The following is a 21,572-nucleotide window of genomic DNA, read 5'->3' on the forward strand; positions in this document are numbered from 1 at the left end:
AGGAGGAGGAGGAGGAGGGCGGGAAGATGGCGGCGGGCACCGCGCCCGCGCAGCGCTGGAGCGACGAGGAGCTGAGGAGCGAAACGCTGCCCAAGAAGGACATCATCAAGTTCCTGCAGGAGCACGCGGCGCAGCAGGTACGGACCGGTACGGTACGGTACGGTATGGTACAGTATGGTACAGTACTGCACGGTACAGTACGGTACTGCACTGCACGGCACAGCTCGGCCCCGGCCCCGCTGACCCCGCTGCTGCTGCTGCCGTTGCAGTTCCTGGCCGAGCACCGGCTGCTGGGGCAGGTGAAGAACGTGGCCAAGACGGCCACCAAGGAGCAGCTGATCGCGGCCTACACGCGGCTGTTCCACACGCAGGTGACGGGCCGGGCGGGGGGTGCGGGACGGGCCGGGGCGGGACGTGACGGCGCTTCGTCCCCGCGGCTCGTAGCAATTCAAGGGCACGGACGGAACCGAGCGGGCGGAGAAGGAGAAACCCGGGAAGGCGGAGGGAGAGAAGGGGAAAGAGAAGGAGAAGGAGAAGGCGGCCAAGAACGAGGAGAACGCGGAGGAGGTCGGTGAGACGGGCCGGGCCGCTGCGCTGCGCACACGTGGGGGGCGGCGGGGAAACGGCCCGGGGGGGGCGGAGCGATTCAACATGTGAACCGGTGTGTGATGAACAGGGGCCGCCAAAATACACCAAATCCATCCTGAAAAAGGGCGACAAAACCAACTTCCCCAAGAAAGGAGACACGGTGCATTGCTGGTACACCGGGAAACTGCAGGACGGAACCGTGTTCGACACCAACGTCCAGACCAGTACGACCGTGTGTGTGTGTGTGTGTGTGTGTCTGTGCCTTTGTGCCTTTGTCCCTGTGCACCGCAGGGCCGGGCAGGGCTGTGTGCAATAGGGCAGCACTGTTGGCTTCTCTAAGGAGGCACGAAGCTCCAACCCCCCCCACAGGCAGGGCCACCAACCTCCACATTGATACCAGCCCAGGCTGCCCAGGGCCCCATCCAACCTGGCCTTGAACAGCTCCAGGGATGGACGGGGCAGCAGAGCAGGATGTGCTGATAATGCAGCGTGGCACAGTGGGCTGGAAGGCACCTTTAACAATTGTTTGGTTCCAACCCCAAACCTGTGGCTGTGATCCGAGGATTCAGGGCTGCCCGGAGCCCTTCCAGCAGTGCCATCCTGCACCATGAGCAGCTCAGCCCCAGCCATTCACTGCTTTAAAACACTTCTGTAGCGTTCCAAGCAGATTCGGTTCACAGCGGTGATAGAGGGGTGTCACGGGGACACAGATACACACAGCAGTGATCCCAGGTGAAGTTGGGACTGTGCTGTTAAAGCACGTCAATGCCAAACTGTCTTTCAGGCTCCAAGAAGAAGAAAGCAGCCAAGCCTTTAAGTTTCAAAGTCGGCATCGGGAAAGTCATCAGAGGTGTAAGTACGACTCAGTCCTGATCCCCTCAGGACACAGAGTTCTCAGCTGTGTGACCATGGTGCAGAGCTGGGGCTGCTGCTGTTTATTGCTGAGCTGGGAAGGGAAAGCTGTGCCGTCAGCAGGACGTGCTGCATCCACCCACCTGCAGCAGCACTGCAGAGCGGTGCAGGGAGCAGAGCCCCTCATTGCCTGCTCAGCGCTGCACCACGGGCCGCTGTGTGCTGAGCAGACACAAGGTTGGTTGGGCTTTGTCAGCACCTTCCTGGCAGGGGACGCAGCCTGGGGCACATGGCCAGCACTGCACAACTCACCGGGGTTTTCTTTACTTGCTGGGCTCAATGCTCCTGTGCTGTTTGGCACCACAGGGCCCTGCTGCGGTTACAGGCCACCAGGAGCAGCTGTTTGTTGTGATGCTGACATGGTGCTCAAATGGCTTTGGTAGAGCAGCCTCTAAATGGGACGAGAACTGCTGTGAAGCTGGTATTCAAGAGCCAGCCCTCAATGAGCACTAATCCATGGGTGGGACAGGGAGGGAATCAAGAGGTGGAGGCAGATCAGGAGACAAAACCTCCCTGCTGTACACAGTGTTCAGCTCTGCAGCGTGTCCTGGGCCATGGGTTGTCCCTTGGAACACACGTGTTGACTTTGCTGGTTCAGCAGCCTGCTCACTGCGTGGCTGTGGGGCTGGGCTGTGCCGTGCTGGGCTGTGCCGTGCTGGGCTGTGCTGTGCTGGGCTGTGCCGTGCTGTGCTGTGCAGTGCTGAGCTGGGCTGTGCCGTGCTGTGCTGTGCAGTGCTGAGCTGGGCTGTGCCGTGCTGGGCTGTGCAGTGCTGAGCTGGGCTGTGCCGTGCTGGGCTGTGCTGGATGGCCTCAGATGGAAGAATGAGAAAGTGCCTTGCTGAGTGTACTGGGTGGGCCAATGCTGGAAGAAATGAAGTGGTATCACACAGACCGTTGTAGAAGCAGGTGAGCAGCAGTTCTGTTGGCAGGGCTTTAAGTAGTGCTTTCTTTTTGTTTTGGTTTTGTTCAGTGGGATGAAGCTCTGTTAACCATGAGCAAAGGAGAGAAGGCTCAGCTGGAAATCGAACCTGAGTGGGCGTATGGCAAGAAAGGGCAGCCGGACGCCAAGTATCCTTTCACATCAGTTCCTGCTATTTGGGGTACGCTGGGAATGCTGCTGGCAGGACCGTGTGCTTTACAGACAGGGACACGGCGCAGGGCTCAGTGCTGCACTGAGGGATATAAATAAGTGACACGAAGTGACGGCTCCAACTGCTGCTTGTTTGGAAGGAAACCTTCCATCCACATTACTGCATTGCAGTGTGCAGCAGATACCCCATTGCTTTCTGCTTTGTTCTCCAGCTCCTGAATGCAGCACAAACACGGGTTACAACCAGCAGAGCTGGGAGAAGCTGCTGCTGCTGCAGTGCTGGAGCTTGCAGAGCAGCAGCTCTGGATGCAGCCGCCATCACTGCTGAGTGAGCAGCCCTGTTTATTTTCCTGCCAACCCTTCCTGCTGCTTGTTAGGAAGGGATGATTCTCCTGTTCTAACCTCATGTGCTGGTAGTGGGAAGTGCTGGCTGAGCAAACTGCCTTCCAGCAGAGTGCCCTGAAATGGGGCAGTGTGACCGCAAGGGGGGCAGCGCTCCGGCAGTGCAGGTAAAACAGCTCTTCAGGTGGAATCAGAACCATGGAGCCGTGTTTTAATAACAGTTGTGTGCAGCCCTGGCACTGGGCGTCTCACAAGTGCTGTGTGGAGCAGCAGCTGTGGTTGCACAAAGGCGCAGTGTGAGCACAGCCCGAGCGATGTGACGTGGCTGCTGAGGGGCACAGCAGTGCTCAGTGGTGCCACAGCTCCGTCAGCTCAGTGTCCATGTTGTTGTTCTGTGCGTTCCCTTAACTTGTGCCAACAGGATTCCACCAAATGCAAAGCTTTTCTTTGAGGTGGAGCTGGTGGACATTGAGTGAAATGAAGGCTTTTCTTTGCTGCTGGGATCGCTTTGGAGTAAGGAAGCTTCTGCAGCTGCAGTTTTGCTCTGGGAACTTCAGGATGTAACCACAACTGAGGCCTTGTACTGACATCACATCTGCTCCCCATCTGCTGTACAGAAACGTACCACTAAAGAAAACAGTTTATACGTGCAACTGGTGCTGCCTTGTGTCTGCTTACACCTTCTGCCCTCTCACTTGAGGGGGAAATGCACCCACCTCCAATGCCTGCAGCAGCCCCACACTGCGCTGCCATTCTTGTCCCCACCAACTCCATCATCCCTCAGCACCGACCTGTAACTGAAATGCATTCCTTCAATGCTGACACCTTTCTCTTGAGTTCCTCGCAGTGCAGCTGTGCATTGCATTGCCTGCCCAGCACCGCAGGGTGCAGCTGTGGCACTGCTCCCATCCTAAGAGATGGGGAATTCCTCCTTTAAATGCACTGTGAGCCGCTGGGTGCGATGCCCGCCTGCCTCCAGCTGGAGCTGTAGCAGTGCTAACACTGCTCTGAACCAAACCGCAATGAGCTGTGGCTGTGAATGAGGGAACCCAAGGAAGCTCCAAGAACGGCTGAATTGCTTTTATTACGAAAATGAAATGATCACTTTGATCAAAATGAAAAAATTTGCTCACATTGTGTACATGAAAAACTCCAGATACAAAAATCATCCCAAACACAGCTTGTGCTTCTTAAAAAAAGAACGCAACATCATTTTGCACTGCATTTTAATTTCGGACCCCCCACATGGAATAGAAAACACATCACAGCTTCCAAAGGCTGCCACCTCCAGCTGCAGAGCTTCAGCCCTGGCCTTATAACAAAGGAATTGGGATTTGCTCACTGGGGCATAGGAAGGATCACACAATGGAAACGGGCACAGTTTTGGTTGGGAAGGAGAGCAGAGCAGGTCAGAGAGCTGCTTATTCTAACACAGAGAGGTTTACGGATCAGACCCACAGCACTGCACTGGGCTTAGGGGCAGGGTGCTGCCTGCAGGGGTTGCACCAAGTGCCACCTCCATCCAAGGTGGAGTCAGCAAAGCTGCACTGCTGTGAGCATTGGGGAAAGGCTGCAGCACTGCACAGCAGCTGGGCAAGGGGATGAGAAAGTGAGAAGCATCCCCTGCAGCCCCAGTGTCAGCCAGGGGCAGGAGGTGCTCTGTGCACTGCAACAGATGGACCCTGCAGCCTGTAGGGGCCACGCAGAGCGGGTGGCTGTGCCCCGAGGCTGCTGCAGCCCGGTGGGGGTTGGCCCACCGTGATGCAGGGGGTCTGGCAGCAGCTGCAGCCCAGAGGACACCCAGCTGGATCAGTGCCTGGATCAATGCCTGCAGCCATGTGGGAAACGCTCCTGAAGGCAGGGGAAGGACCCACCCTGGGGCAGGGAAGAGCACAAGGAAAGGAGAGGAGCAGAGAAGACATTGTACAGCCTGACCACAACCCTCACTCCCACCCCATGGCACTTAGTGGGGAGAAGGTGGAAGAATTGAGGCAGACGTTGAACCTGGGAAGAAGGGGAGCAGCAGGACAGTGTTCTCAGTTTGCTGTTAGTTCTCACCGCCCTACTCTGTTACAAATTCATCTTCCACACACTGAGCCCGTTCTGCCCGTGGTGCCAAGGGCTGAGCATCATCCCTGCCCTCAGCCGGGCACACTGAGCTGCTGGGTTTATTGGGGAAATCCTATGTTATCCATGTGGCCTGAGGAGAAACAAGGGAGCAGCGTGGAGGGGCAGCCAGAGCAGGTCAGCACTGCAGGGATCGCTACGAGACCGAACAAAACGCTTCAGAGAGCTCCATAAGTTAGTGCAGGGAATTTAAAAAATGCATTTATGGTAAACTAGAATTGTACAGATACCATTTATCAGTTACCGGCACACAATTCTTGCTTCACACATACCCTGTGAACATCAGCTCATTTTACATGCAGAAGACCAAAAAGCAGGTATTACAACAGTTCTTTCACAACCCTAATTTAGAAAAATATATTTTACTCTTTGTTGATACTGCACAGTGAACGTCACCCGCTGCTCTGATCAAGTTGAAGGAGAATAATACTGTCCGTAATTCCACGCGTTCTGGTAATTGTACTGGAAAATAAAGACAGGGATGGCAGGTCAGAACAGTCAGAACACCCTGCTCCTTCACACTGCTGTCTCTCCAGAAAAGCACACACAACTTCAGCACTGTCATTTCAGCTGCTCTGAACGCAGCAGCCCCTGCAGCCACACCGGTGTCAGTGCTGTGTCACATCCACCACATCTGGACCTCAGGACCTCCCGCTTGAAGCTTCGCTCACGTCCTGGATCTCAAGCTGATACAGAGGGTGGAACAGCTGCAGGTGTTTCCCTGCAGTGTGAGGCCTATCAACTCTGAAACACCTCGCAAGATCAGCTGGAAGTCAGCTGTGCTGCTGAAGTGGCACTGAAGTGTCATTCAGTTGCAGTAACAGTGTGAGGCAGATTCTGTTGCCTGGGGTTGTTTTGTCTGTGTGAACAGAAGTGCCCGTTCCCTCAGACAGGGCTTCTGTCTGCTCTTCTCCAGGTAATGTGAAACACAAGGAAAGCACCCAGGGATGGACTCAGCACTTCAACAACAGCACAGAGACCTTCACCAAGGGAGGGTACAACAACCCTGCTCCTCCTGCGGCTCTGACTGACAACAAGGGGCTCTCCCATAGCCCAGCACTGACTGGTTTCCTTGCACCGCAGAGCTGACCTGATTTTCTCCACCTGACTTTGGAGTGAACATTTGTCCTTAACACAGGCAGCTCTAGAACAAGTTACACAGCTGCCTGTGTATCTGTGAACACTGCTCTCATTGGCTCAGTGGGCTCTGTACAGCCTAAATACAAATTTCCATTGCACTGCTTAAGCAAACGTTTCAGCTGCCCCCTCTACTACTCAGAACAAACAAGGCAATGCACTCCAAGCCCACAGCATGTGATGCACATCCCAGCTGACAAGTACCAGCACTATCCACCTCCAGGATTAACCTCACAGACAAGGCAAGTTTCAATGCTCTGACTTTGTAATCTTCCCCTTGGCCAAGCCAGGACACAAAATGGCCTGTTAGCGTAGGAGCAAGCAGAGCATGCACTGGAGATGCTGCTACCACAGGCCCAGCAACAAGAGGAAACTAAGATTACTAACTTACTGTGTAGGGGACAAAATGAAATGCCATGCAAGAACAGGCTCTGATCTTACATGCACTAGGTACTACTGCAGGAGAACACATACGAGATGTTACAGGAAATACTAGCTGGAGAAATTAACAATGAAAACTAATTAGTTGCTGTACTTCCCTTCATCCAGAGTTAGCCAAGCTGTTATTTTGCCCCATGCTAGAGAGAATGATTTAACACCTACGCAATAGGATAAGGAGCAAGCAACAAAAGCAAGATGAGATTTTATTCCAGCCTTTCCTTCACAACTGAGCTGGCCACAGGTAAAGGGAAGTGCCCAGGAAACAACAGTTTGCATAAATCCAGAACGTGCACAGTTGGAAGAAAAACTGAAGCAGCCGCTTACCTGATACCAGGCATTATAGTTGTATGCTGCCTGATTGACCTGCATGTCTCCATCCATCATCTGTGCTGATGCCATGGTTTGTTCCTCCGTGAGCATTTTCTTCTCATCTGGCTCCTCCGCTCTGCAAAGTCAGCACATGCTCGTAATGGAACCTGACATTTTGTAAAGGAGCGAGGAACGCACTACCAGGCAGCAGGAAGCAGCATTTCCAAATTCAGCATCTTGTTTACATGGGATAATGCAACAAGATTTTGACAAGGATGGTGATTTCTGCTGCTCAGAACCTCAGTCTGCCTTCCGAATTATACTGGTGCCCCAGCTGAGACTTCAGCTCCCCGCCCCTGCTCAGAGCTTGTGTTACTTTCACCAGCATTCCTTAGTTTTAGTGAAGGTCACTTTGAATCACTTCCCACAGGAATCTCCTTCCCACTGTTATATCCCCCAGTGCAGCCTCAGGGACACTTTTAAGTGATTAAGCCATTTTGTTCTTGTAGACAGTCAGTTTTAAAGACAAACAGATTCATTCCACAGACTAGCCATAAAAAGCAACCCAAAGCCACCAGCTTCAGAGGCTGCTCCCTGAGGTATTTCTGCAGCACCTACACTCCCTATATCCAGGTACTGCATGTTCCTGCTGCCCTAACTGCATCGTCTACCGAGTCAGCTCACAACTCAGGCTACCCACCCGTTCTCTGCTCTCCTCTTTAAAGTATCCTGCTCCTTCAGAAGTGCTTGGTGTTCGTCATAGGCATCCAAAAGCCTGAAGGGAAAAAAAAACCAAAGTGCTTTGCTACCACTTCCACATTAACCTTTTAAATACAAGCAATTGTTTTAAAACGTCTACTTCAACATGTAGAAATGCTACAATATTCTAACCCAGCGAGCTGAAACAGCCTGAAAAGCCAAGAAGAAATAAATAAATTCCACATGTGCATTTGAAGGGAGATTCCATGGAGCGCAGTAAGAATTTTCTCAGAACCGTTGGCTGAGAAATCCCCAATTTGCTGAACAACTTGCCCTGCCTGCACTGCTTTTATCAACACACTTCACAGGGCTTTCCAAAACGTGCTGCTCCCAGCAATGTTGTCATGTCACCTTGGTGCTGATGCTATTGATCCACATCACACTGACATTCAGGAATGGGCTTGCTTTAAACACTGCCAGTCAGTATTATGCAGAATGAAAACTATACTGAAGCACCTATGGGCTTTTCTCCACCAGGAAAGGACAGGTTTATTTACTGCAGCCCCAGAGCTGTGCCACTGGTGCCTTGTGGACAACCGTGTCCTGCTGAGTGGAAGCTTCATTTCCTTTCCTAATTCAAACTCAAACGTCCAGCTGAATATCATTTCACCTGATGCATGCTACAGCTTACAAGGCATCAAATGAAAAATGCACCATCCGTCAATACTGTTCTTGGGAAAAACATTTCTTGCTCTTATCCTTCCCTCTGTAGTACTATTTGTGAGCACAATACTTCACTTTGGTCCACCTCACACCTGAAAGTTGCAGTGCCCAGCTGCCATGTGAGCTGCAGCGCTCAGAGCCAACAGAAGCTGAGGACTGCTGTTACTAAAAACACACAGAGCAGGGCAGCAACCTAACTCCTGCTTCACCGTGCCAAGTTACTTAGCTGCAGAACATAAACAAAAACAGGAGCTTATTTTACATTACGGAATCAGGACAAATAAAGCTTAGCTAGTATTTCAGTAAAAGCTGCACTCTTACATGATTCCCCCATGTAAGTGTATGGCATTGTTAACACTTCTCATTGCAGGGGAAGGGAAAAACCAACAGTGCAGTTTTGGGAGCTTGAGCAGCCGCTCACAGGGCACAGCAATGCATTCTATAGCCATGCCACTATACACTGTCTTTGGGAAGCGTCTGCTTAGGAAAAGAAAACTGCAGCAGGAAGTCACGGGTGGTGAGAGCTCAGAACTTTGAGGCATTCTGAGGTATTTCAGAAAAAAAAGCAGGATTTTAAGATTCCTACTTTAAAACAGGCCTTCAGTGTGGGAAAGCTGAGAGAAACAACTGCTGTTGGAAATAAACAGCTTTGTGGGTGCACTGAGCCATCCCCCTCCCTGCCACTTCTACAGGCACTCTGTGACCTTAATTGGGTGCTGCACACACTGTATCTTACTTGTTTACATCAGAACCAAAATCTTCAAGAAATTCCACTTTTCGCTGTGAAAACGTAACCCTCATTTTTATAGACAGCGAGCCATTCACAGCCTTATCAAAACAGCTCAAAATGTTTTCTTCGTTTTGTGTGAGATCACCACAGTACTCCATTTCAAGCAAGTTGAGATACAGTTTTGTGTTTTCCTGTACAAAAAAAAAGAAAAAAGAAGAGGAATAAAATCAGCAGTTGTCAGCCTGCTGCAGCAGGTATTAACACTGTGTGCATCTACTGAATACATTCCGTAAGCATTACATCACGCGCGTGTATCAGAACAGCCAATATCAACATTCTGTTCTCATACTGGTCATCTCTGATCTGGTTTGGTGCACAAAGGGATCAGAATTGATCCAACACCACCAAAGCAGGAGTTGTGTAGAGCTAATAGAAGGGCTGCAGCAGTTACACAAAGCAATCCGAGAGCAACGCCTGTGTGATCAATGTGGTTTGCCTTGAGATGGGAACATTTCCATAATGATTACAACTCCTAAAAGGCAAAAGGAAGCAAACTGTACTTCCCATGAAAGAGAGTTACAACTGCAAGCTGCAAAAATGGCAACATCAGTTTAGAGGGACTGGTGTCTCCATGCGGTAACAAAACATCACATACAGATACAGTACCTGTCATCACTGTTGCCATACTTTAAGAAATGAGGGGAAAAAAAAAAGCAGTTTGTTTTTGTTTTTAGTACAGCAAAGAAAGAACACATACTTTGTCGATTTCTATGGCATCTGACAGCACTTTTCTTGCCTTTGGAAGATTTTTCTGCACTTTGAAGAGATGCCGAGCTAATTTGATGGCATAGAATGACGATTCACTAACTGACTTGGCATTCCTAACAGCTTCTTCCAGCAGGCGCTCGGCTTCTTCCATGTTCCCATGCCTGCGCTCTAAGCTCACTCTTCGCAAGCGAACCATTGCTAGGCCTAGAATGCACTCCTCAAATGTCTTCAGGATTCTCCTCGCCTCATCGATGTTGCCTAAAACACCAGGAAAGATGCTTTAAAACATGACACTTCCAACGGCTTCCTTAAAGTAGAACCCCTCCCAGGAAAGGTTAACTTTGCTCTTACCCTGCTGTTCCTCAAAGGCAGCCCACAGCATGTGAACCATCGGTTTCTTAGGAAGGTGTATTGTGCAAGCCCTGCTGTAGACATGCCTCACTCCTTCAATACTATGATTCTCCATGTATTTGGCATACTATAGTTGAAAACAGAGCAGAGATTGAATAATTTTACAGCTTACATTTGTCTTTAAGTACAGGACAGAAGGATAAAATTCTTTTGTTTAAACCCATTCAGCACCTTTATTGAACCACTAGACTAGTTTCTGTAAGGAAGGACGTAGAGAGGCAACGAAGTTGGCATATGCAGCAGTCAAATCTGGTTGCAAGCAGACCATCTCCTAATGCAACAGATATAGTTATATATGAACAACGTTCGACAAGAGTACAAGGTTAGTCACCAGGTCAGTGTATGCCATGGGATCAGTGGCAAACCACCTCCCTTACCTTAATCCAGAAGTCCTCATAGAGGGCACATGAAATAACACATCTCTCAAAGAGGACCACAACTCGTTCATGCGTCCCATTTTCTATCTCAAATTCTAAGTACTCTTTCCAGTTTTTTAGCTGAGCTTTCTCCAAAGGTTTCACGTGAAAGTAAGGCCTCTTTATCTGCAACAATCACAGGATGTGAGGTAAGACTAACAAGCACACGGTCAAGCCCCTTAAAAAATAACCACACATTATTCAAGCGATGGCACTTTAGATTAGCAGGACTTCAAATCGGTACCTTATTATCTATGCAAGTGAGTCAAGAGGAGCCAACACACTTAACTGAGAAACATGGTTGATAGCTACACTTTAGGCTAGAACTCTTTACCCACAGAGCTTATTGAATGCAACTGTAGGCAGGATTTGAAGGTGACAGTTACTAACCTGCAAACCCTTCCATTACAATGTAACAGTATTAGAGGCAACAATTACCGTGCACAAACATTCTGCCCAAACACTCACCACTACACCAATGGACATCCTACAAGTTCAAAATTTGGTTGAGAATTGTGGCCAGGAAAGACAGGCCTGATTTGAATTCCATATCAAATATTTAAATTAAGCCCATTATTCCATAAGCAGTGAGACTGCTAGGCCAGGCTGGACGGGACCCTGGGCAGCCTGACCCAGAGGCTGGGACGGAACTACATGATCCTTAAGGTCCCCCCCATCCTACACCATTCTGACCCCGTGACTGCGCCAGCACTGCTGCCAGCAAGAGCTGGGTTGGACAGAGCTCAGCACAGGAAATATAAATACAGCTCTAAACTAAGCATGGCAAAGCATCCTTCCACAGATACTCTTTCCTTTTCTTCACATCTAATTTTCCTTGATTATTTGTTTCCCATGCTGCAATTCCAGTACACATTCCTTCATTCATTCAAGTGTTGAATTATTATAAGCGTTATCTCAATTGAGGAGGAACATTCAATCCCTCAAGGCCACTCCAAATTTAAAGCCCACCATCTCCCTGTGGTCCTTACTGAATTTTACTATGAAGCCCGGTAGCTTTTTGTGGTGATAAGTTCAGGTACATTGTTGCTGCTAAAAATTAAAAGCAGCAGAGGTCTGAGAGGCTTCCATCACTACCTGACATCTGCTGTACATCTCTGCTGTAAAGACACCTTTAACTTCGTCTTATAGATCCAAAGTGTTAGTGTCTACAGAGCAGATGCTCTCCTGGTAAAGCAGGTAGAGATCCTGGCCAGGACTAATACAGAATAACCTGTTTCCAATACATTTTCCACAGCACATCCATTCTTAGAATATTCTATGAAGCTTCAGTAACCTGTAGCTAAACCTCAGCCAATAATAGCTCCATCCGCTCCCATTCTGTGCTACCCATCAGCACACCTGAGCCTCACTTCCCCTTGAGATGTTCTCTGTATCCTTTGCTTCCCCCCAGGGCAGACACCAAGCACAAAGGAGACCCTGCAACACCTGGACATGCAACAGCCCTGCAGGCTGCGGTGACCGTTCACTGGAGCTGCCTGCCTGCTAGGATGGGCTGCGGTACCACAGGTCTGAGTTCCCCTGGCTTCCAAAGCACCTTGCCTACTCTACCAAAGCACAACAAGGAACACAGAAACAGGCCTGAGATCATGTGGGCCATTAAGGAATCTCTGACCACTCCACCTGGACACAATGTGCTCTTTGTTCTTCTCTTCCATTTCCCTCCTTTCAATGCTGCAGCACAGTACCACGCCCACAAGACACAGAACTGAAAACCTCCGGCTACTCTGTCAAAAGGAGCTAAACTCAATTCTACACAGAAAATGTTTTCTATTTGCTGCGATCAAATTATTAGTTTAATTAACTACTTTTAACATGTTACACATGGAAGCAGCACATTAATGATAGATACATCAGGAAAACAAAAGCTAAATGATTTTAGATGCAAGAATATAATCCAAAAATACACAGGCAAAGAAAACTTTTAGGATATGCCTTCCTTCTCAACTAATGAAGGGAGAAGAGAGCAATTACAACTATTGTGTAACACTCTGCATGTGCAAAGCAGGACTGAATTACAGACCCACACAGCTGTAGGGTTGGAAGGGGCCTCTGAGGATCATCAAGTCCAACACTCCCATCAAGCAGGCAGTGCTACAGCAGCACAGAACTGCACAGCACTCAGGATGTGTATTTAAAAGCAGCTTAGTGAAACAGTGTTACACCACCTTGCCTCTCTCCAAACACCTTTTAAAGGCTTTTACAACCTCAAATGACAGAGCTGACATCACAAGTTGCTTCTGACAACAAGAGTTGCAGGAAAGTGAAGTGAGACCTTTACTCCAAGTCCCACAAGAGTTTAAACTGTGAGGCCTAACTGTTACTCAAACTCTCAGTTCCCAGCCTTACGTTCAGAACTCTCACATGCCGCCTTACAAAGAGAAAACAAACTTACCCCTTCTTCAAACGTCCACCTCTTACTGACTTCATGTTCATTGTGATTGAACATTTCCTGATGAATCTCAATGATTCTGTGCCTCATGTTCTCTATTTCAGTGATTAGCTAAAACACAATTGTTCAGAAATGTAACACAAGGAGACGCTGCATCAGCTTTGTAAACACACTTTATGACAACAGTACTATGCATAAATCAAAGGTAGCACGGGTGCATTAAACGCTGCACAAAGCAGCTTGGGGGAGGGAGGAGTATTACCCCGATGATGCCTTGGTTCTTAGTGCAACCCAACTAAAGGTTTTCTACGTGAAGTTTTGGTCTTATCTTAAAGATGAGCTCCATTTCTTTGACACCTACGGAAGTGCTGTTAGAGCATACTCTACAGACAAAAGCCGTCTGTCTATAGCATGAGGCAAGGAGCAGTGATATGCAAGAGTAAGGGAAGAAATCCCGACAAGAACTCTCTGCATATGTACCTTGGCAGGGTCAGTGATATCCTCGGTACCCGAGGGCAGATCGTCGCCAGCCGATGCGTCGCCCCCTGCATGGCCATTCACAGATGCGAGCTCCCTGCGCAGCTGAACAAACTGCTCAGCAGTCAGGAGGTCCCGAGGCAAGTTGTTCTGGACATGGTCTTTAAACCTAAAAATAATCACACACACATCAACACTAACTTGACAGCTCATGTTTACGTACTGAGCAATCAGAACACAATAATCCTAGTTGGGTTCTAAATCACTTTATCCATCCAGAACACCACTGAGCAAACAACTCTGAAAATCTACACACAGAACAATCCTACTATGTATCAGGTGTTCACAAGTTTCACATTTCATAGAAAAATGAAATAATTACAAACTTAAATAACAGACCACTTAGATCTGCAGAAATGACAAGAAGACTAGTGAGTAACTTAACTGGGGCTTCTGCTACCCTCTTAATGTCTCCAAACCAACGAGGAGCTCAGCTATCTATAAGTTAGCCAGGCATTTCTGTTTATGCTTAAACAAAATGATGACATCAAACTGAGTAGCACATTGATATGGCAGAAGGAAGGGATGCCATGCAGAGGGACCCTGACCAACTCAAAAGGTGGGCACGTGTGAACCTAATGAGGAGCAACAAAGCAAAGTACCAGTACGTAAAAATAGCAACTCAATAGGTAAGAATAAATAAAATAGAACAATTTTAAACTGTTGCTCCCAGTGAACATTTTCACTGTAAATAAGTATGTTAAGAAATTCTCAGCCTTAGCTACATCTTCATTTTCTGTTTACCTTTGGAAGTGATGACTGTAGAGCTGTGTTGGAATTCCAAGGATACGATCATATATGGATGTAACTTCCCTCAGGTTTCCCTGCTCATCTTCCCAGTTTATATACATTTCCCACAGTCTGTCAGAACGGAAATCTGTCCCAGCAGCTAAAACTGCATGTTCATAGGCTCTGAAAAAGAATGTAGTTTTTTCTGGATGCAGTGACAGAGCAAGGAAGAAAAGTCCTAAGAAAAGCCTTCATTTAATTGCAATCATACTTCTATTGCTTACCAAGAATTTTTCATATTATCTTCTCGGTATCGAACACAAGATCTCCAGAAATTGAGAAGGTTCCCACTTCCCCCTCTCCCCCCAGCCCCTTAGCTAAGGCACACTCATCTGAATGCACTACACAACACAACAACACACACACCCCTCTTGTACCACTCGCTCTGCTTTCAACTTACCCTCGAATAGTACTGTTAGCTTCGGGGTCATCAGGGTCCAAGGTGTCTTTTAAGAAGTTTATATAATGTATCCAAAGATCAACACTAAGAGGAATTGCCTGAAGCCCTCTGCGATAAACCTATGAAGAGAACGTGAACTGTACTTCAAATACTTAATGGTGTCCTAATAGAGAGGCAACACTGTGTTATCCGGTGAACCTTAGAAATACTAATTACTGGAATTTTGTTTAAATAATCTACCATTACCATTCGGGTGGAGGTTGGATAGAACATGGCAATGTTCTGATCTCCACGTGCAGAGTCTTGATCTTCAAAGCGCAGCGGTCCCTGCATTCTGACCAGGTTGTGTGGGCAGGCTTTGGGGTATAGACCATAGGGCACAGACCCATTAGATCATCATTGACAGCGTCTGACCAAAAATGCAATAAGATGTAGCAATTGTGACCAGCAAACCAACTATATTGTTTTGAAAATGAGTAATAAATGTAAGTGAGAGAAAAGCCCTGCCCTACTTGTTAAGCTGCAGTGTAATACAGAGGCTTGCACTGCAAAGCTTGACAAACTGTAGAGGTTTAACGCACCTGCCAACAAAGAGAGAAAACATTAGCTACAAATGCCACAGAAGTGACAAGTGCAAACAAAATCCCTATAAACCTGACCATACACGGCAGGTTCTGGCAGCCAAATGACTTGTGGCAGCTCAGTCATTATTTGGCTAACGGGATCAATGGCAATAGCTTCGTCCAGTTACCTACGTACCTCATCGGATTGCTTAATGTTGTCGTGTCGCTTTTCTAGGTCTGCATACTTCTTCCAGTACCCATAGCAATATGGATAGTGTGTGAAAAACTTGTCAAATGCTTTCCTGGCAGCTGGTAAGTGGTTCTGGAAAGAAGATAATTAAAGGTAACAGATTATTTCCAACACAAAGTTTGAAGAACAAAACAAGCATCGTGTGCGCTTGCAGCCCAGAAGGTCAACTGTGTCCTGGGCTGCATTAATAAAGGGGTGGCCAGCAGGGATGGGGTGGTGATTGTCCCCCTCTACTCAGCTCATGTGAAGCCTGATCTGCAGTACAGCATCTAGGCCTGGGGCCCCAGCACAGGAAGGACATGGAGCTCTTGGAATGGATCCAGAGGAGCCACTAAGATGGTCACAGGGCTGGAGCACCGAGGGAAGTTTGAAGGAATTGGGATTCTTTAGCGTGGAGAAGAGAAGGCTGCAGGGAGACTTCATTGTAGGCTTCCAGTACTTGAAGGGAGTCTTTAAACAGGAGAAGGAATGGCTGTTTGTGAGGGTGGGAAGGATAGGACAAGGGGGAATGGTTTGAAACTGAGACAGAAGAGGTTTAGGTTGGATCTTAGGAGGAAGTTTTTCACCCAGAGGGTGAATGCCCCATCCCTGCAGGCATTCAAGGCCAGGCTGGATGTGGCTCTGGGCGTCACACAGGTTATCCGCCTCTCATGAGAAAAGTAATTGTTTTTTGTTTGCTGTGGTGCATGTGGCTAAGAAGGACCAAACTAACACGTGGCAGGAATCTTCGGTTAATGTTATGGCTGATTATTTACTAGTAAAAGCTAAGTGCAAAGAGCTATCTCTATGAACGCACAAGTTTGAGCACATATTTTCACCTTCAGAAGCTGGAACAAAGTTCTTGCAAGTGTAAAAAGCAAACAAACAATAAACCACGCTATTCCCATCTTCAAATTAGTTACTGTTTCAATACCATCTTAAAAACAGCTGCTCTTATTTTATGACCTTTATCACCACCTCAGAGCAGTGCAGATCAAAGTCTGATGTACAGTTCTGATTTGTTACTGGAACATCCATGAGTTCATTTGGTAGTTTCTGGAATACCAAGAATAAGGGGCGCACACTGACCTCTTGCTCCACGTACTGTAGCAGATAGACCCATCCTGTGAAATCCTGGGGATTGTCCTCTACTACTCTCCAGAACTTGTCAAAATCCGGAGGGAATCCGGCCTCAATATCTGTCGTCTGTAAACTTCCGATATTTGGGATTTCACCCTCTTCTTGTGTGTTGTCTTCATTCAGGTCAGGAGAACTATCAGGTGATTGTTCCATCTCAGTTACACTCATAATTTCTGTGCTGAAGTCCATATTCTGCTCTTCTGTTGATGTTTCAGCGCCATTGCCAGTGCTGTCAGTGCTTACAGCCGTTGCCATCGTTGCCTTCTCCTCCTCTGTATTATCCGAGTTCTGCACAGTTGAGTTTTCCATGCTGTCCTACAGAAATAACAAGATTTAATATTTAAGTAGTGAAGATTCAAGTAGAATTCGGCTGTGAAACAGCAGCCCACGTGGTCATTAATTCAACTGCAGTACTTCAGGAAGTGGCAGTAAGAACTGTGAGTGCTCCCACTGAAAGGGAAGGGTGGGGGAACCACTTATTCCAACAGACATTACTGACATCAGAAAGCTGCCCGCTGGCTCTGACTGCTGCAAAGCATACGTGGGTCAAGCTACAAATAAAGAGCTGTGTCTATACAGATTCATCCATCTTGTTATCTTGAAAGCAATGAGTTCAAGCCTAAAAAGCTCAGAAAAAAACTGGGATTCTACCTCACCAACTCAAGGATGGTTTCTAGTTTAACTAGAAACAGGAGCCTGAGCAGATCCTTCCACCATCACATGGAAGGCACCGCTTGAGCACAGTGTTTCCTGATCTTAAACCAAGTGCTCCCTGCGTTCATCACAAACCTTCACCAACTGCTGCTTCCCTCAGCCCCGCACAGTGTCAGTACCAGCCATGTGTTTTAACATGCAGATGGAAGCACATCATAGTGGATCTGACACATAATTGTCACCAGGAGCTATCAAGGCATAAAAGCCAACAAATACAGTTCTCCTGTATGAGCCTGCTGGCATTTTATTCCAAGCAAAGAAATCCATTAAAACGTATTCATTAAAATAGAATTCTCCTACTCAGTGCAGATCAGCATCTTCTGCAAAACAAACCCATGCTTTGATTCTAGGAGGAAAACAATGTTGGTACACAGTGACGTTTCCAGCAGTTGCTAAGCAGATCTGTACAGGACAAGACCATCCAGGTCTCTCATTGAGGGCTGCTGAGGGGACCCAAGGAGCTGGGAGGAAATGGCTTCAAATGGCCAAAGGGATGTTCCATAACACTAGGCATCATGTGGAAGGAGAATTCGGAGGGGATGAGAGCTCACCTCGCTCTCCTCCCCTACTTGGGGCCATCAGTTGGTGAGTGGCAACTGCCTGTGCATCACTTGTACACATGTATGTAGTCACAACTACGACGCTTTTTCTTTTCTCTGTCCTAGTAAATAGCTTTATCTCGACCCATGAATTCTACTTTGGCTTTTTCCCCCACTGAGAGAGGAGGGCAGTGAGCAAACAGCTGCGTGGTGCTCAGCCACACGCTGGCATTATGTACAGGGTGCCCTCATCCCCGGCCTGAACTGGCCCAGGTGATAACCTCGCACAGAACAGAACTACTATCGGCAGCAGACTCAGTGAGTGTTAAAAACGTGTATATATACACCAGTGGCCACAAAACACACAGCAGCTCCTTGTGTGCAGTCACACAGAACCCAGGTGGCTGCCGCCTCCTCCTGCCCCTCAGGACAGACTCTGCAAACCTCCCACTCCTCACCTTGATCCCGCTGCCAAACGCTGCCCTGCCCAGCTCTGCAAACCACTGGGGGAACCACCCGGCCAGGCTCTCTGAGCTCAGGCCGCATCCCAATAACAGACCAACACCACGTGGAAAAAGATGGCTCTTCACTGGGAACCTACTTTGGAAGAGGAAGTGTGGCTTCAAGCATTTAGATAAGGCCATCGCCATCAAACACACCCTCACTTCTCTCCATTGGTCTCTCCTCACAGAATAAGATAACAAATCATTTAAAAAACCACCCAGGTCCCACCCCCACTTCTTATCTCCTGAATTCTTGAGCCACCAATAACACAACGGAAAAAAAACTGGCAAAGGAAACATGCCTGTCCCCTATGTTCATTGCTGAGCTCACAGCTGATGTTTGCTGAACAGCTCACCCGTCAGGTGACTCTGAAGTAGCTCTAAAAGGGCCACGTGGGTCCACTTGATAAGTTTTCTAACTGCTGCTCAAGAGAAGCATTACTTCAGTTCTCTATGGGATAAGTCACCTGGCAATCACATCAACAAGGTCTTTCCTTTATGGAAAACCACTCCTAAATGTGTATCTTTATGTGACAAGTGAAATCCAATAGCAACACCCCGACCACAGCGAGCGCTTTGCTGCCCTTCAGCCAGCAGAGAGGATGCTTCGTGTACGACAAGCAGCTTGTCCTTGTTGGGAACCAGTTCTTCCCAGTTTAACCCGGACAAGTGAAGGCTTCTCTCTTGTGGCCTTTGTGAAGGGAGCCTTTAAACAGGAGGGGAACGGCTGTTTGTGAGGGCAGGCATTCAAGGCCAGGCTGGATGTGGCTCTGGGCAGCCTGTGCTGCTGGTTGGTGACCCTGCACACAGCAGGGGTTGGGGCTGGGTGAGCACTGTGGGCCTTTGCAACCCAGGCCATGCTGGGATTCCTCCCCACATCCCAGGCTGCTCTAGAAAGGATGCATCCAAATGCAGCTTCTTTGGAGCCCATCAAAGATGTGTTTGATAGAAAGTATTTTTTTTTTCTTAAAATCATTTAGTTAAATTTTAAATGAGCACAGCAGCCTCACTCTGCCTTTACCAGGGCAACGCATGGGCCACGTGTGCGGCAGTGAAGAAAAGCTGCCCCCATCGTTACGTCTGAAGCCGCACAGCAACATCAGAGCAACTGAATTCGGCAGTTTTACATCACTCGGACTAACGATAACCATGGCTGTGGGCAGCGGCACGTACCGGTCCTACATCGCTTATGTGCGAATCCGTTTCTCGGTGGTTTGTCTGCAATACCCCGCACCCACGGGCCGTGTGACACAACGGCGCTCAGTGCCCGTCCTGCCCGGCCACCAGCTGGTGCCGCGTGGCTGCGGCTCCGAGTTACGGGCCCGAGTTCCCGCAATGGCCGCCGCACGGTGTTCGAAGTGAAACGTAACGCGCTCGATTCCATCCCGGCCCTGTTACATCGGCGCTCCGCGATTCGGCGCCTGTTCCATCGCACCAAGTCGGGCTCCAATCCCTTCTCCCGTCACACGCCGCTCACCCCGGATCGATCTCTCGCCCCGCTCGGTGCCGCACACCCCGCTCCTCCCGCCCATAACAGCGCCTGTCCCGCCCCGCGCCGGGCCGGTAGGCCGCGCTGCGCCAGTAGGCCGCGAGGCCGGGCCAGGCCGCAAAGAGCAGCCCGGGCGGCCGGGAGAGAGAGGAGCGGCCCGGCGGAGCACAACGAGCTGCCCGGGCTCAGCCGGGGGCGGCGGCTCCACATTCCCACAGCCCGGCCCCGAGCAGCGGCTCTGGCCGCCCCGACCCGCCCGCACCCACCTCAGCGCACACAGCAGCACGGCCGCCTCGCGCAGCGCCGGGACACACAGCACAGCGCGGGCCGCGCATGCGCAATGCACACTGCGCCTGCGCACTGCATGCTGCGCCTGCGCCGCGTCCGGGCCGCGCGTGCGCACACGGCGCTTCTGCCCGCCCGCCAAATGGCGGCGCTCCCCTCCCCCCCCATCACCACAGTACGGCAGGCGGGGACGGAAATAGAGCGGGGTATTGCGGTGTATTGCAGCCCGGTATAACACACAGCGGGGACGGAAATACATCGGTTTATTGCAGCCCGGTACAACGCTGCACCACGGCCCGGTACAACCGGCGCTTTCCCCGCTGCTGTCCCCCCGCTCACAGCTCGGGGAGCACAAGGCGCTGCTCGCTGCGCTGCTGCGGTTCCGTCCATGCTCCATGTGGGGCTCGTTGCTCCCGGTGCTGTGAGGGCAGCACGGCCCGCACTGACCACACAGCACTGCTGGGCAGGTCAACACCGCCCCATGGCCGCCCCACATAAACAGTCACAGTGTGTCCCTGTCAGCCCACACTCGATGCCCCACATAAACAGTCACAGTGTGTCCCTGTCAGCCCACACTCGATGCCCGCAGTGCTGTCAGCTGGTGGCCATGTCCAGGAACTCCTCCAGGCTCCTCCTGATGTGTGGGGGCTGCGCTGCAGCGTGAGCCAGCAGGCTGGGCCCCATCTGTGCAAACAGCGCCTTGGACAGTTTGGCCGTGGCCGCGCGGATGTTCCCTCCCGCTGCAGGCAAAGCTCCACTGCTCGTCATGGTGCCCAGCAGGTGCCACAGGACGACCAGCACCTTCTGCTCCACAGCGTGAGGCTTCCGCGGGTACAGCTCCACTACCAGGTCTGCAAGAACAGGAGCGGTTAGCGAGCAGTGCTTGGGGACTGTTATAACATGCAGGTCAATAGTGAGCCCCTGCTCTGAGTACTGAATGTCATCATCATCTCACTGCAACTAATGAAGGGATGTGCACAAAAGCTTGTCCATTTTCACAGCACCATGAGTGGTCCGGTAACAGTCATAAGCTTTCCCTACAAACATCCCTTTCATTCTCTCTCAGGTGAAGGGCTTGAAGAATACGGCCTACAAGGAGAGACTGAAGGAACTGGGGCTGTTTGGGCTGGGGAAGAAGAGGCTGAGGGGGACCTGATTGCTCTCTGCCAACACCTGAAAGGTGATTGCAGCAGAGCGGGGCTGCTCTCTGCTCACTGATGGCAGGATGAGGGGAAATGGCCTCAAGTTGCACCATGAGAGGTCTAGGTTGGATATCAGGAA

At 49.7% G+C, this 21,572-nt stretch overlaps 3 protein-coding genes and 1 non-coding gene across 15 annotated transcripts in view; 1 reads left to right on the top strand and 3 right to left on the bottom strand.

Annotated features, from left to right (window-relative positions):
• Positions 1–4: 4 nt before the first annotated feature.
• Positions 5–3,585, top strand: FKBP3 (FKBP prolyl isomerase 3). Of its 2 annotated transcripts, XM_015865915.3 has the most exons (7): positions 5–137; positions 270–371; positions 445–567; positions 677–812; positions 1,373–1,440; positions 2,471–2,568; positions 3,354–3,585. In XM_015865915.3, exons 1-7 carry the CDS (start codon positions 27–29, stop codon positions 3,406–3,408), a joined length of 693 nt encoding a protein of 230 aa, XP_015721401.1. In that variant the 5' UTR covers positions 5–26; the 3' UTR covers positions 3,409–3,585. The 2 variants fall into 2 exon arrangements, 1 of the variants encoding a protein (XP_015721401.1); XR_014946210.1 differs by lacking the exon at positions 677–812.
• Positions 3,586–3,997: 412 nt separating this feature from the next.
• On the bottom strand, positions 3,998–20,323 carry PRPF39 (pre-mRNA processing factor 39). Of its 4 annotated transcripts, XM_085547880.1 has the most exons (15): positions 20,273–20,323; positions 16,711–17,076; positions 15,589–15,714; positions 15,076–15,185; positions 14,830–14,948; positions 14,385–14,552; positions 13,584–13,749; positions 13,107–13,214; positions 10,655–10,819; positions 10,218–10,344; positions 9,856–10,124; positions 9,105–9,289; positions 7,647–7,721; positions 6,962–7,082; positions 3,998–5,521 (listed from the first exon to the last, which is right to left on the bottom strand). In XM_085547880.1, the coding sequence occupies exons 4-15, from the start codon at positions 15,160–15,162 to the stop codon at positions 5,468–5,470; spliced, it is 1,644 nt and encodes a 547-aa protein (XP_085404006.1). In that variant the 5' UTR covers positions 15,163–15,185; positions 15,589–15,714; positions 16,711–17,076; positions 20,273–20,323; the 3' UTR covers positions 3,998–5,467. The 4 variants fall into 4 exon arrangements, with proteins under 4 accessions (XP_085404006.1, XP_015721395.2, XP_015721396.2 ...); XM_015865909.3 differs by lacking the exon at positions 15,076–15,185; XM_015865910.3 differs by lacking the exon at positions 15,076–15,185 and having other exon boundaries at positions 19,691–20,323.
• LOC116653566 (small nucleolar RNA SNORD127) lies at positions 9,697–9,782 on the bottom strand. Its single transcript, XR_004307665.2, has one exon. It is a non-coding gene; the product is annotated as a small nucleolar RNA SNORD127 (small nucleolar RNA).
• A 214-nt stretch (positions 20,324–20,537) lies between the features above and the next one.
• The window catches only part of TOGARAM1 (TOG array regulator of axonemal microtubules 1), a 30,441-nt gene continuing 29,406 nt past the window's right edge, over positions 20,538–21,572 (bottom strand). For all 8 annotated transcript variants that reach the window (XR_014946208.1, XR_014946209.1, XM_085547874.1 and 5 more), the window contains one exon: positions 20,538–21,142. Coding sequence is in view for 6 of the 8 variants with exons in the window: in XM_085547874.1 (XP_085404000.1) it covers positions 20,886–21,142 (257 nt within the window). In the remaining 2 variants the exon portion in view is untranslated. The remainder of the gene's footprint in view (positions 21,143–21,572) is intronic.

The sequence above is a fragment of the Coturnix japonica genome, chromosome 5, assembly GCF_054131305.1.
Source record: "Coturnix japonica strain WE chromosome 5, WE-NBRP24, whole genome shotgun sequence".
Classification (NCBI taxonomy): Eukaryota; Metazoa; Chordata; class Aves; order Galliformes; family Phasianidae; genus Coturnix; species Coturnix japonica.

Excerpts from the sequence above, each read along its gene's own strand:
- FKBP3 (XM_015865915.3), top strand. The coding sequence starts at position 27 with ATGGCGGCGGGCACCGCGCCCGCGCAGCGCTGGAGCGACGAGGAGCTG. Across the intron at positions 138-269 it reads AGGAGCACGCGGCGCAGCAG|TTCCTGGCCGAGCACCGGCT; the intron begins GTACGGACCGGT and ends CTGCCGTTGCAG. Across the intron at positions 372-444 it reads CGCGGCTGTTCCACACGCAG|CAATTCAAGGGCACGGACGG; the intron begins GTGACGGGCCGG and ends CGCGGCTCGTAG.
- PRPF39 (XM_015865909.3), bottom strand. The coding sequence starts at position 17,070 with ATGGAAAACTCAACTGTGCAGAACTCGGATAATACAGAGGAGGAGAAG. Across the intron at positions 13,215-13,583 it reads ATATCACTGACCCTGCCAAG|CTAATCACTGAAATAGAGAA; the intron begins GTACATATGCAG and ends ATTGTGTTTTAG. Across the intron at positions 7,722-9,104 it reads TTTGGTTCTGATGTAAACAA|GCTTTTGGATGCCTATGACG; the intron begins GTAAGATACAGT and ends TTTTCCCTTCAG.